The sequence below is a fragment of the Solanum pennellii genome, chromosome 2 (assembly GCF_001406875.1).
Source record: "Solanum pennellii chromosome 2, SPENNV200".
In the NCBI taxonomy this organism is placed as follows: Eukaryota; Viridiplantae; Streptophyta; class Magnoliopsida; order Solanales; family Solanaceae; genus Solanum; species Solanum pennellii.
In genome coordinates, this window is record NC_028638.1 from 45161076 (window position 1) to 45176235 (window position 15160).

The 15160-nt window shown below is 30.8% G+C and overlaps 3 protein-coding genes across 3 annotated transcripts; all 3 read right to left on the reverse strand.

The window, feature by feature from the left end:
* Window positions 1-764: 764 nt before the first annotated feature.
* LOC107008694 (CBL-interacting serine/threonine-protein kinase 20) lies at window positions 765-2861 on the reverse strand. The gene is made up of 2 exons (XM_015207830.2): window positions 2019-2861; window positions 765-1943 (listed from the first exon to the last, which is right to left on the reverse strand). Exons 1-2 carry the CDS (start codon window positions 2461-2463, stop codon window positions 994-996), a joined length of 1395 nt encoding a protein of 464 aa, XP_015063316.1. The 5' UTR covers window positions 2464-2861; the 3' UTR covers window positions 765-993.
* Window positions 2862-6209: 3348 nt separating this feature from the next.
* On the reverse strand, window positions 6210-7283 carry LOC107010384 (protein DOG1-like 3). The gene has a single exon (XM_015209666.2). It carries the CDS (start codon window positions 7093-7095, stop codon window positions 6361-6363), a length of 735 nt encoding a protein of 244 aa, XP_015065152.1. The 5' UTR covers window positions 7096-7283; the 3' UTR covers window positions 6210-6360.
* Window positions 7284-12354: 5071 nt separating this feature from the next.
* Window positions 12355-13281, reverse strand: LOC107010747 (protein DOG1-like 3). The gene has a single exon (XM_015210032.2). The coding sequence runs from the start codon at window positions 13208-13210 to the stop codon at window positions 12458-12460; it is 753 nt and encodes a 250-aa protein (XP_015065518.1). The 5' UTR covers window positions 13211-13281; the 3' UTR covers window positions 12355-12457.
* Between the last annotated feature and the right edge of the window lie 1879 nt (window positions 13282-15160).

A 15160-nucleotide genomic window follows, 5' to 3' on the forward strand; every position in this document is an offset into this window, starting at 1 on the left:
TACATGACACAATACACGTAGGACACCATGTAGGACAAAAATGACATGTAGGATGACACGTAGGACATGTGTGTCTATTTGTTCAACTTTATACAAGTTTAAGTGTCTATTTATGCACATCCAAAATTGAAGGACATAAATGTAATTCAAAGCTAAGTTAAAGGACGTATTTATGTATTACCAAGCCACTAAACTCAATTCCAAAAGAACAAAACCCATCACCAACAATACAGTGTCTTCTCCAGACGCCCAAAGCAGCAAGCAACAGCGCGACCCAAATCGCGAAACCGACCCGAGTCCAGCAGCGACGTGTCCTCTCCTACAAAGACCGTTTGAGAATGAGCCAGGTGTTACCATCATATTTTCTTGACAAATATAACATCTTCTTATTAAATATCATTATTGTTATATTCTAAATTTCATATAGACACAATCAAACATTTTTATAACAATATTGTTTGTTGCATATCTTTGTGATTGTTATAGCAATGTTATTAAAGATCATAGTTGTTATAAAATGTCTTACCGTATAGAATATTCAATACCAAAAAAACTCATTTCATTTGCATCTTACATTCATCCAATAAGAAGAAAAGTCTCCAACTCTCTACTCTAAGCTAGGGCTTCGTCCAATATATGCTGAATTTTTCTTCAATTATCAGTATATATAAAAATAATATTGTTCCGCACACTTATTTTTAGATTATATTCTAAATATGAGATCATAAAGCAGATGAAAATGTAATAATAAGGGGAGAAAAAGATAAAAGGATAACCGACTTCATCGTCATATTTTTTTTTACTTGAATTCAATTGAGATCTATTAGACCTGTACAATATACTCTAATCAATCAAAAACAAGAAAATTCAAGATATCTCCAGTTACCCCTTTCTCTCCCCCCCTTCCCAAAACAAAACAAAAACAAAACAAAATATAAATACAAACAAGAAAGAAATGAAAATTTTCATTATAATAACAATCAAAAAAGATGATCAAATTCTTTCTTGATTTTCAACTTGTTGTTGCTGCTGTTGTTGTTGTTCACCATCTTGCCATGTCCAAACAATATCTTTAAGTGAAGTTTTCAATCCCTGATCAAAGAATTTCTTGTATTCCATTGTATCCCCTGATTTTTTACTCACTTCCACAACATGAAAAGAAGGCGTAATTTCGAATATCTCTGCATCAATTGCTAGTTGCCCTTTCCTTCCTTCTTTGTTCCTCTGCATTGTTACTGTACCATCTTTTTTCATTATATTAAAACTCTCATTTGAAGCTACTTCTTCCAATTTTGACACTATTATGGAAGCTGGTTTTTTCGCTGTGAATCGCGCTTCTGATCTTCTCTCTTTCTCCTTTTCGAATAATCCAGAAAGATTGAAACCAGGGGAAAGAGAAATTATATCAAATGCATTTAAGCAAGTAGGCTTCATTGTTGTGGAATCTTGATTCTTTTGGCGATTGGAAGGTCCCTCTCCATCTGAATTATTGTCCTCAATATCGAAAACACTACGAGGGGATTCACGTTGATCTTTCCCTGGATTTGGGGTTTTGTCAATTTGTTTGAATCCTTTTTTGAACCAATAATTCTCCATGAGCTTAATTAAGGTGATTCTTGATCCTGGATTTGGATCAAGAATCCTTGAGAGTAACTTTCTTACCTCTGGATGGAACCATTGTGGACATTTGAATTCTGCTTTGCTTATTTTTTTGTACATTTCCATAAGATTTTGGTCATGGAATGGCAAATAACCTGCTAACAGGACAAACAAAACAACACCACATGACCAAATATCAGCCTTTTCACCATCATAACCTCTCTTATTGATCACCTCTGGTGCAACATAAGCCGGTGTTCCACACGTTGTGTGGAGTAGACCATCTTGCCTTTTCGAATCAAACAATGCACTCAGACCAAAATCCGAGACTTTCAGATTGCCACCTGTTGCACGAAAACATGGTTAAGTAAATAAAAATGCACTTCTCTCGCGACTCTTATATAAAATTTGAACACTACCTTCGTCAAGGAGGAGATTTTCAGGCTTGAGATCACGGTGATAGACATCACGGCTATGACAGAAATCGACTGCAGCGATTAACTGTTGAAAGTATTTTCTTGCCGCATCTTCTTTAAGTCTGCCTTTAGCAACCTTATTGAAAAGTTCACCACCTCTAACATATTCCATAGCAAAATATATTTTTGTTTTGCTAGCCATAACCTCATAGAGCTGAACAATATTTGGGTGTTTGATTAGCCTCATGACGGAGATTTCACGTTTCGTTTGATCAATTAAACCAACCTTCATAATCTTCTCTTTGTCAATCACCTTAATAGCAACACTTTGCCCTGTTTTGAGATTTCTAGCATGGTATACTTTTGCAAATGTACCCTGCCCAAGCAATTTCCCAATCTCATACCTTTGCATCAAAATATTGCCTTTCTTATCGTTCTTCGAAGTCATCCTGAAGAAGAAATTGGCAATACAATTGAGACAAATTTTTTCTTTTTAATATTGTTGAGGATTCATTGCCATTGTAATCGTAATCTGTTTGGAACAGAGGCGTAGTTGTTATTGAATGGAGCCCTTTTTGTTTTGTCGAAAGATTTGGAATATTGATGTGGAGGAGAAAAATTAAAAGGGAAAAGAAGGGCAAAAACCTTGCCTTATTTGTGGCAGGGTTAGAGGAAATGCCTATAGGAGAAAGTAGTCTCAATTAGTATGGAGCAAACTTATGGCAATAAATGCACTACATTTCATTGTGTTTGATGCAGAGGGGAAATTTGGTGAAAGTTAGTTAAGATATGACCATATCCTAACATGCATTACTCATTTTTCACCTCTCATTTTCCATTTTCTTCTCCCCATGCCTCAACTACCCATCATAAATGGATTTTAGATTAAAATATATTAATTTCATGTGATTTTATCCCATTTCATAAAAAAAGAAAGAGGTACATTTTATTATAACTTTCACCATTTTAAACATTAAGTCTATCTTAAAGTCACAAGATGAAGTTCTTTTTTGGTACTAAACGGATGAGATGAAACTTGTGCGCTATTAAAGCGCTACAAAAATTTTAAACTCGCGATCCTTAATTGATATACTGAATTTGACATCGTTACTGTACTAGTACTACATTTGCCCTTATATTTTAGCATAAATCGATTGTTAAGGAATCAACATTGGACTCATCACATCTAAGTTAAGATATAATTAGGTAGTTTAATGAAAATAGAAAAATAGATTGTACATTATAAAAGAGGAAAATACATATTAACTGTGAATCATATATATATATTATGGCTGGTGTAACGGTATCTGCTAAAAAGTTAATGGTGGACAGAAAATTGATATCCATTATAGCTAAGATATGACACGCAACAAAAAACATCCAATTCTTCAAATTCATCAATTCCTATTTTCAAGACATGTGCTTTTGCAAGTGTTTTTATGTCTAGAGATATAAGAGATGAACAAGGTGTTGTTAATTATTAAATGATACTATATATATTCATACTCTATTCATTTTTAGGTATTTCTAAATCAATAATCATGTGTTTCAACGATTAACTAAACGTTAATATTTCAAGCCAAAGAAATTAAAACACATAGTAATTTTCCAAAGATTCTGGTGCTTCAAAACCACATAAATTAAAAGACATTTTATAAGTGATTATAATATTCAAAAATCTTTTTTGTTACCCATCCAATAAGTTAACAGGTCGGTGGAATCGAGTCACATCAATATTATTTGTAGACCAACAAAATGTGTACACCATACATTTGGTACAAACTAATGGGAGGACAGGTATATTAACGTGTCAACATATGGTGAGCTCTCCTTTACATGTGACTTATCAATAATGTTTTAGCAGTATGCATGATCATGCAGGTATCGATCGATACCATACAATTTAGATACATATATGTGGCTGAAGGAAGATGAAGTGGACTAGTGTCTGATGCTAGTGAATGGTATATCTTTGTCACTATTAAGCATCTCACAACTCACTATGTTACGTTATGACGCAATTTATATGAGGCTGTTATTTAACTAAATAATACATGAACTATGACAAAAGAAATTAAATGGAGTAATTGAATATGTGCAACATGCATGCATGTTCCTAATAAGTGTATAATCAGAACTTAAGCAAGAAACAGAACATCCCAACTTGCATCTGCCTAATTATGTCAAAAGGAAGGATTCGATTGAATTTAAACCGATTAAAATGAGTTAACCTTCTTCTATTACATTCTACGGAACATCGATCTCCATTAGGATTGATGGACGAGTTGATTGAATCGATTAAAAATGAATAAAATACTTTATTCAATTTATGTTTTTAATAGAGAAATACGAGATGTATGAATATTTATGTTAGAGTGATGATAAAAGCTTCAAAAATAAAACCTTTTACCTCCACTCAGAGGGCGGAGCCACGTGGGCTCAGGGTGTCCAATTGGATACCCTTCGTCGAAAAAAAATGCTATAGATACACATGAAATTTTGATTTAATATTGGTACATATAAAAGTTGGACTCCCTGCAGTCGAGTTGGCAATGGCTGGCGAAATCCCTACACGAATTTAATTAATTAAAAAGACATGCATAGTGTTAGCATTAACATTTAGTGGCTTGTTGGTTAATTGTGTTATGAATCCCACCTTGACCCAAGATCAAAGCCCCTCTAATGCAAATTAATTTTTTCCAATTAAAATTGAATTGTTTCCCTTAATTTAAATATATTTTCACTATGAAATAAGATTTCCTAAAACTTAATACTTTTTCCTTGTGAATTTTTTCAATTAAAATTGAATTATTTCCTTAAATTTTAATATCTTTTCCTTATAGAATAAGATTTCCTTAATTTTTTTTAAAAAAATTCTTATGAAATAAGGTTTTCTTTCTCTATGAAAACAAGACACAATTACCCAAATTATGTCACCATATTAAGAATTTCAATAATTCTCTTTTTTTTCTTCTCTTTCTTTTATTTTATAACAAAATAACCAATTTGCTTTGCTTTTGTCAGTTGCTAATCGTCAAAAGAGCTTTCTCAACAATGAAGTATATTAAAAATGACTTGCGAAACCGAATGTGGATGATGAGTTTTTAGACGGTTGTATAGTGCCTTACGTAGAAAAGAAAGTATTTCGTACTATTTCTAATTAGTCTATTATAAAAGCATTTCAGGATATGAAACCTCGTCGAGTATAATTGTAAAAATATTTTTGAATCATTTTATCAATAGTAATTTATTTTTTATGTTAGTTTTGAATTATACACTTTTAATTCTATTAAAAATATTCTTATATTTAATTAAATATTGCTTAACTTGATTATTGTTTTGATAATTTAAATTATCATTTTATTTAAAAAAATACTATTTAAATTTGGACACTCTTGATGAAATTCCTGGCTACGCCAGTGCCCCCACTCCAATCCATCCCCCTCACCCTTTAAGCAAATGTCATCACCTGGTCACTATTCATAATTTATTTTTATTTAAAAAATTTATCTAAATATAATCTTTTGAATAACATATGGGATTAGCAGCTACATTATAAAATTTAATTTATTTATTTCTCGTACAAGTATCAATTTTTTTAGAAATTTTTTTTCGACTAAGATCTAAAAGAGTTATGCCGAAAAAAGAAAAGATTAACGGGTGAATGTAATCGATAGAAGTTGCTAAAAGACTATGGTTAGTCTTTATCTCCTTTAAAACGACAATGGTGACGCAAATACCTCTTTTTTGAGGTCACTATTTATATATTGTTATTATTTAATTCTATCCAAAAATTGTGTGTTTTCTTTTAGACTAAAATCCAAAAGATTATTTATTGTAAAAACTATTGTATTATCTAAAAAAAAAAAAAAAGACACCTAGCGGAAACTTTTGTAATTGAATAGAAGTTGTCAAAAGACAAAAAAGGTAATTAGGCTTTTACCAACATCACAACGAGAGACGAAAGAAATAAAGCAGCTAAACCAACAACAACAGCTAAATCAGAGTGATAAATATTTATTTATCTTTAACTAAATTTAAATTCCCTCAAAAAGAAAATCATTTTTTATATTAGAAAATACTATATTTTTAATATAAAATTTTTAGCATGAATTTAAATTAAATCGAACTCTAATATATATATCGAACATTTAAAAAAAGAGAGAGAAATAAAGCAGGTAGAAGCAAAACATATTGAAGCATCAAACGAGAAAAAATAAAACTAGTATTACTATTAAAAGCAGCATAAGAGTCACCCACACATGTTTATTTTCCCTTCCCATTTATTATTATTATTATTAAAAAAAAAGATAAAAAAGAAGTAGCTAAATTGATCCCAATTGTACTACTCTTTATGCTGCTGATCCCTCTTCTTTCCCCATTGTTGCAGACAAAACCTGATCTTCTTAGCTGCTGCTAAGTATTCCACCGCCTGAACCGGTTCAAGTATGTTCACTATTTCCTTCAACGTCTTCATCCTCAGTTGATCACCTTCTTCAATTACATCCGCCATGTGTCTGCTATGTTCATCCAAATCTGCATCTGCATTCTCACAATCATGTCCCTCTTTTTTCAGCTTCCCTGTGAGCGGTTGATCCACGATGTCCTCTTGTAAACTAGCCAATTTCGTCGAAATCCCCCTCTCTTCTCGAATCGTCTTTCGTTGCAACTCGTCAATCATACTCAGCTGTTTCCCAGTTAACTCGCTGAAATCCCCGGTTTCGATCCCATCAAGGCGAGATTCCTCCACTTCGCTGAGCGCGTAAATCAATCGGATGAATGAAGAAGGCCTGCACCCACCGATCCAGAGTACCGAATTCTCTAACGTGGTACACGTGGCTGGTGAGAAGAAGGGGTACACGTCATTTCGGGCTAGGCGGATACGGTTGTTAGAGTGCTCCTGGAAATGTTGTATGATTTTTTCAGTGAGTTGTGTGAGCTGTTGGTCGTCTTTTTCACCGTTTTTGGCCTGAGCTGCAGCATGTTCGAGTTCGGTTAGTTCTTCGTGCTGAATACTCTTCCAAGCACATTGTAACAGTTCTGCTTTCTTACGATCACTGTTGTTTGAACTACTTGCCATTCTCAAATTGTTTCAGTTATCGAATAATCGCGGTCTTATATGCATGAAAGAAGAATATATATAAGCACCGAGGGTTAGGGTCGAAGTAAATCGAAATTCCATCCGAACAAAGATCAGACAAATCGCACACCGCCCTCCATTGTCTTAACGTGAAAGTATTTGATTCAAGACTGACAGACTCTTTTTTTTATATATTTATTTCTTTTTTTAAAAAATAAATTTTAGATTTAATAAACATAAAAATTATATTTGTATGTTATAACTATAGTTTGTATAATTGCGCTCCATAACAAATTTTATATTTGTTATGACTATTAATACGTATATTTCTATATACATATACGAATTGATTGTATAATTTGTGTTTATATAAAGCGAGAAAGACAAAAGAAAATCGGACAAGGAAAAATTTGTATTTGTATAGTTATAAGTGTATAAGACGAACATATATATTTGTATATATAATTTTTTCTCGCTTTATATGAAAACACAAACGAAATTTATGCATTTTGTTTGTATAAAAGCTAGAGAGGCGAGCAAGATTTGAAGAGTGGCGAGTGAGATTCTCTGGGAGGGAGGCGAAAGAAAAGATATGTATATATATAATTTTTTTAGCTTTATACAAATACAAACACATTTTATATATTCGTAGCAAACGAAAAATTCAGAGAAAAACGAATGACAATGATTTATTATGGTTAGAATTCAATCAAGTGATGGTTATTCTATTTAATTTAAATTAATAATTTATTATTTTATATAATTTATTTTGTTAAAAAATAATTTCAAATCAGATTAATTTACTTTACGCGAAAATAGTCTGACAATTTTCTACGAGTCCAACTCTCAATAGACAATGAAAGATATGTCAATTTTAACTTGTAAATTGAAAAGTATATTAGATTCTTTTTCATTTTCTTATAAATAAATCGAGATTAAAAAAATATTAAATAAGGAAAAAAAAAGGAGAGGATTGTGGTGAGTGGTGGGCGTGGAGGTGAAATCAGAGGGCTGTGCCTTCCAATTGTAGTACAAATCGTGTCTAACAAGAAACATAAACATAAAAATCAGCGAACTCCGGGAATTGATACCTTTGCCGAGTAGTGCCAACCTTAATATGCAGCTGCATCAGAATTCATTAACTGATATACTTTTTTTTTACTTTCATTTGATTAGATGTCTAATATTTATATTAAAATTTGAAATTTAAATTTACGCTAAAAAATTTATATTAAAATAAAATGTTTCCTAATAAAATAAACTTTGTATACAAGGAACTCAAATCTAAAATCTTTAATTAAAAATAAAAAGATATTTATCTTTTACCGTAATGAATATATAAATGGTTGTCAAAAGAGCAGCTTACAAAGCAGTTTGTTGTCAAAAGAGCAGCTTACAAAGCCGTTTGTTGGAGTAACTTACCAGCAACTCCAGCTCTCCTTGTTATGACTATATATTCATATATCAAATTTAAAAAAAATGATCTTTCAAAATTTTAACAATTTTTTTTTGAATCAATTAAACAATATATTTGCTCAATTTTTAAAGGCATAATACATAAATGTATACTTTAACTTGGTTTTATTTTATATTTATGTCCTTCAATTTTGGTTGTGTACAAGTAAATACTTATAGTTATATAAACTTGAACAAATAGACGCATGAGTTCTACGTGACACAATATACATAGGACACCACGTAGGATGAAAATTGATATGTAAAATGTCATATAAGACATGTGTGTCTATATATTTAAATTTATATAAGTTAAAGTGTCTATTTGTGTGCATTCAAAATTAAAGAGCATAAATATAATTTAAAATCAAATTAAAGAGTATATTTATATATTATTCCATTTATAAATGGGTTAAAATAAATTAAATTAATAAATGACGGGTCTATAACCCACCAGACTTGAGCGGCTTAAACTAGTCATATTTTCATGGGCAACTTTCACATATAACAAACAAAAAATTCATATTTGTATGCTATAGCAAAGTTTGCATAATTGCGCTCCATAGCAAACATAAAACTGTATAATTCGCTATACATATACAATTGTATAATTCGCTGGCCTATTTCGCTGCAATTGTATAATTCGCTATCCTATTTCATTGCAATTGTATAATGCACAATTGTATAACTAGCTGCCTATTTCGCTGCAATATTTTTATAAAATTTGCTTTGCATACAATTGAATCGAATTAAAATGTATGTATATTGCATAATTATAAGTGTATAGCAAGAAGATATATGTTTTTCTCNNNNCTGCAATTGTATAATGCACAATTGTATAATTCACTGCCTATTTCGCTGCAATATTAAGTGTATAGCAAGAAGATATATGTTTTTCTCTCGCTTTATACAAAAACAGAAACACAATATATACACTTCTGTTGTATAAAGCTAGAGAAAATTGTATTTCACTGCAATTGTATAATTCGTTGGCCTTTTACTCTGCAATATTTGTATAAAATTTGCATTTGTCTACAATTGAATTGAAGTAAAATGTTTGTAAATTGTATAATTAAGTGTATAACACGAAGATAGTATATACAATTTTCTCTCGCTTTATACAAAAGAGAAACATAATTTATACACTTCTGTGTATAAAGCGAGAGGGCGAGCAGAGGGAGAGTGGCGAGCGAGAATGGGAGAGTGGCGAGCGAGAATGGGAGAGTGGTGAGCGAGATTTTTGGGAGAGAGACGCCTGACAAACTTTGGCTAACGTTTGCTATGGAGCACAATTAAATCAAACCCTAGCAACTCCATTTATTTTAGGTTATTAGTTTGCTATTATATACAATTTTCCCTATTTTCATAGACAAACTTTGCCACCCCAACATGGGCCTAAAGTTTTGAGACTAGTTTTGACGAGGAAAACGCTTAGATTGCTAAAGGCATAATACATAAATATGTTTTTTTATTTGACTTCAAATCACATTTATGTCAATTAATTTTGGGTGTGCACAAGTAGACACTTAAACTTGTATAAAATTGAATAAATAGACACACATGTCCTATATGTCATTTTTTATCCTACGTGGTGTTCTACGTGTATTTTGCCATGTAGGACTCATGTGTTTATTTATTTAAAAGTTGGATAGTTAAAGTGTTTGTTTGTGCATTATGAAAGTTGGAGGTCAACGTTAAAATTTGAAGCCAAGTTTAGGGTCCAATATATGTATTATACCATTGCTAAATTGGTATACAATTATAAACTTTTAAAAGTATAAGACTATTATCTCACGTTGAAAAACACTTCAATTTTGGTTGAAATTATTGTTATGATATCAAATTTTATTGAGGATTTTTTATTCCTCCACTATTTAATAGGGTATTTTAAATGTATATATGTACTCACGTAGATACTACTTATAATTATACAATATTTATGATGTTCATGCGGACACACATATCTTTAAAATACACTACTCCCTCTGTCCGAAAATGTTTGTCATTTTGCGCTTATCGAAAGTCAATTTGATTAATTTTCAAAGGTAAATTAGATCACATTAATTCGATATTTTAAACAAAAAAATTAGATATTCTAAAACTATATGAAAAGCACTATAAATTACAATTTTTGCATATTAATATGATGAAAAAATGCATCTTAAATATTAGTCAAAGTTTTTATAGTTTGAATCTAAAAAATAGAAACCATGACAAAAAATACTGGACGAAAGGAATATCAAATAGTGCATGGGGTGAAAGGTCCTTTCTAAAGTTTGAAATCAATGCAATAATTTCGATAAAAATTCGAATATATTTCAGACATTTTTTCTTAATCTAATCAATCATTTTTTCATAAAATTTTCAATATGTTTGAGAAAAATCTTTTAGACTTGGATCTAAAAAATTATCCGAAAAAAGGATGAGGAAACTTTTCTAATTGATACATAGATGTTGTCAAAAGACTGGTTATTGGTTAGTCTTTATCGTTCTTTCCCCCTTACAACGACTAACGGTTACGCAAATTTCATTTGTCCATGATGTCACTGTTCTTATTTTTTAAAGGAAAAAGAGTCTGATATATCCCTCAACTTTGTCATTTAGAGCTGATATACCTCTCGTTATAAAAGTGACTCATATATACCCTTACCGTTATACAAACGGCTCACATATACCACTGCCGTTACAAAATGACTCACATATACCCTTCATTTAACGGAATTTAAAATCTTAGTTTTGAATTTATATTTATTACTTCTATTTTTTTTTAAAAAATTATTTAGGGGTATATATGATTCTTCTATCAAAGTTCAAGGTATATTTTAATTTTTTTCATACATAAATTATTTTTTGACTTCTTTTATTATAATTATTTGAATTTCTTATTCTTATTTTGTTTTTTCTTTCATTCCTTAGTTTAAAGAATAAAAAATTAAACTGTTTTTTTTGTGTGTATTGTAATTTAATTTCGTATTCGAAGAAAAAATTTGGTCATCTATAATAAGTTTTACAAGAATATTAGTGAAACATAAATAAATTTAATTATCAAAATAATAGTTATAAATTAGTCATTAAAACAAAAAAAGTCAAAAAAATATGTTTGACGAGGATTAAATTTACTCATATGGGATTATATTTTTTAGAAAAAAATAATAAAAATTTAGATTAAAATTATTATTTTTTTCATTTCCGTCAGAGAAAAAGGATATATGTGAACCATTTGTTTACAAGTAGGGGTATATATGAGCCACTTTCAAAGGATATATCAGCTCTAAATGACAAAGTTGAGGGGTATATCAACCCTTTTCCCTTTTTTTTAATTTTGTTTAAGCGTTGGAGTAAAACTTTCAGTTTTCTTGAGGAAACTTTTGTAATTGAACAGAAGTCGTCTCTATCCCCATTACAATTCCAATAAATGTAGAAGCAACAACGAGGCACATCGCATATACAGATAAATTTAGATTTTCATTTAGAAATTTGAAAAATAAAAGTATAAACGTATAAAAAATCTTTAAAAATGAAATCTTAATTTTTTTAAAAATTACTTTATATATACCGTGTAATTTTCTATCGAGGGTGTTCAAGTGAATCCATGTAGACCACGTGAATCCGGCCCTGAGTGGGATGGAGGAAACAAACTGGATGCTACAATTTTGTTCTTGAGATGGACTCACGAATCATCAAGGATATGGTTGTTGGAAAGAATAACAATAACCTGAAACTGAGGTTTATTACTGAGAATTTAGCAACAAGTTTGAGTCATGCTTATATTATTAAAGTGGTAGCAAAATACAGGGCTTTATATTAAGGGTGCACTACCATAATCTAACTTTAACCAGAAAAATTCACCCATACATGTTTTTTTTTTCCTTATCATAAAAAAATAAAATTAAAAACTAGTAGATTACTACTCCTTATGCTGCTGATCCCTCTTCTCTCCCCATTGTTGCACACAAAACCTCATTTTCTTAGCTGCTGCTAAGTACTCCACCGCTTGAACCGGTTCAAGTATGTTCACTATTGCCTTCAACGTCTTCATCCTCAGTTGATCACCCTCTTCAATTACATCCGCCATGTGTCTACTATGTTCATCCAAAGCTTCATCCGCTTTCTCACAACCATGTCCCTCTTTTTTCATCTTCCCCACAAGCGGTTGATCCACTATGTCCTCTTGTAAACTAGCAAATTTATTCGAAATCCTCCTCTCTTCTCGAATCGTCTTGCCTTGCAACTCGTTAACCATGCTCAACTGTTTCCCACTTAGTTCGCGGAGCTTCCTGCTTACGATCCCCTCAAGACACGGATCAGTTTCGTGGGCGTCAGGTTCAAATTCGGTGAGGGCATAAATGAGCCGAATGAAAGAAGAAGGTCTACAGCCAGCGATCCATAGGACCGAACTCTCCAAGGGAGAGCACGAGGCGGGTGCGAAGAATGGGGACACGTCTTTTCGGGCTAGATGGAGACGCTTCTCAGAGTGCTCTTGGAAGTGTTTTATGATTTTTTCTATCAGTTGTCTCAGTTTCTCTTCATCTTTTTCATTGTTATTGACATGACCTACAGCATGTTCAAGTTCCGTCAGTTCTTCGTGTTGAAGACTCTTCCAAGCACACTCTGCGTATTCTTCTTCCTTACCATCACTCTTGTTTGAATCAGTTGCCATTAATTTCTTCTTCTTATTTTTTCAATATATGATAATTTATTAACAGCTATGTATGTTTGTCTGCTGCTTCAGTGTTAACTCTCTCTTATATGGTAAGAAGAAAACTCATAAAGGGTTGCATATTATATATAAGGCTCAATTACTTGAGTTGGGGGTAAGAAATATAAGCTACCACTCTCCTCCTATTAATGTGAAAGTGTTTTGATTAAATTTATGACTTTCTTCTGGCATATTTACTTGGTCTCGTTTCATTTGATCGAGAATTAAATAATTAATATTCTTTTGTGTAGTATATTTTTTAATTACTTAAATTTAATTATTAAAATATTAAATTAAATTAATTTTAAAAATAAATTAAATTAACTTTGAATAAACGTAATACAAATATTATTGGATGAATGGATGCAACTTATCGTCTAACACTCTCCTATGATAAACCCCATGACTTAAAAGGGAAATCCAATATTAAATCAAGTGAATGAGATAACTAAAAAGAAATTTCTCTTTATATATATACATATAAAAGAAAAAGAGGAGAGTGGTAGTGGTTAACGGTGGGTGTTGATGACTATCATATTTCAATTTACTTTACTTATAAGACAAATATTACATGTGATGAACATATATACAGACAAAAAAAATAAAAATCAGCAAGCTCCGGGAATTGATTCCTCTGTGGAGTAGTGCCAACCTTATAGCAGCTTGTCTAAGTTGTCAAGTAGCTTTTTGAATTAATGATGACTTGACTTATACGTATTCATTACAAGTCAAATAGGGTTTCTTAGATGGTAAGAAAAGTAACCGCTTAAAGTAAAAGACTTACAGAATTAAAGTGAAAATTCAACACAAATCCATTAATTTCAATCTGAGAAGATTCAGATTACAAACTCTTATAATCTAAGAATCAAAAACTTAATCCTTTCCCTCGTTGTAACAAATTTGTTATGTAAAGTAAAATAATACTTCTATTGCCCACAAAAATTACTCGGTCAATATAGAATTAAATATCCCAATATATATATATATAGCTAACTCTAGTTATAACTCATCAAACTCAAAAACGAGTATATACAACATGAGATAAATTAATTCCTTTATAACACATAAGAATAGATCTTACCGTGAATAAGAACGAAATTAAATTTTCAAATAACAACTAAAGACAGTAGATTGCTCTATCAGGAATTCTTTTATCAAAGTAAGCTATTACTAAAATTAATTTACACAAAGTTAGTATAAACGTAGTTTTCAGTATCGTTTTAGTTAATATTTTATTTAAAAAAAAATTCAATCACAAAAAGACAAAAGCTGACAGTGTAAACAGACATAAAACTTCATTGTCAATAACGTTTTATAATTCGTTATTCTGAGACACGTTTTACAGTAAGATGTGATTCACTGTAATATTTCTCTGCAATGATTAAAATTAAAATTGAAAATTCAATTCTCGTACATGCCTCATTTAACTTTATTAAACTTTCCAATATATATATATATATTCTCTTTTCATATATAGATAATACTTTTATAAGGAAAAGGAGAGTTAGGAGGGATTTTCTACAATATCAATTAATTCCTTTCTTTAATGGTTGTTTTGTTTACATATTGTATCAATTTTAATTCAATAACTTCTTTATTGATAATTTAACATTTAATAATCATTATAAACTGATTGGTCTAATATTTGAAAGGTATGGTAACTTAGGCTAGCAGAAGATCTCTCATTGATTTATTCACAAATTTTTAAAGGAATAATACATAAACATGACCTTTAATTTAACTTTAGTTGACAGCTATGACTCTTAACTTTATATATGCATAAATAGGGGTGTTTGGTTTTTGAGTAGAAAATATTTTTCGAAAATATATTTTAGTGTTAGATTTTTGAGTGAAAAATGCTTTGAGAAATATATTTTTTTTGGGGTGGGTGGGGTGGGTGGGGGTGGGGGA

Excerpts from the sequence above, each read along its gene's own strand:
- LOC107008694 (XM_015207830.2), bottom strand. The coding sequence starts at position 2,463 with ATGACTTCGAAGAACGATAAGAAAGGCAATATTTTGATGCAAAGGTAT. Across the intron at positions 1,944-2,018 it reads AAATCTCCTCCTTGACGAAG|GTGGCAATCTGAAAGTCTCG; the intron begins GTAGTGTTCAAA and ends TTCGTGCAACAG.
- LOC107010384 (XM_015209666.2), bottom strand. The coding sequence starts at position 7,095 with ATGGCAAGTAGTTCAAACAACAGTGATCGTAAGAAAGCAGAACTGTTA.
- LOC107010747 (XM_015210032.2), bottom strand. The coding sequence starts at position 13,210 with ATGGCAACTGATTCAAACAAGAGTGATGGTAAGGAAGAAGAATACGCA.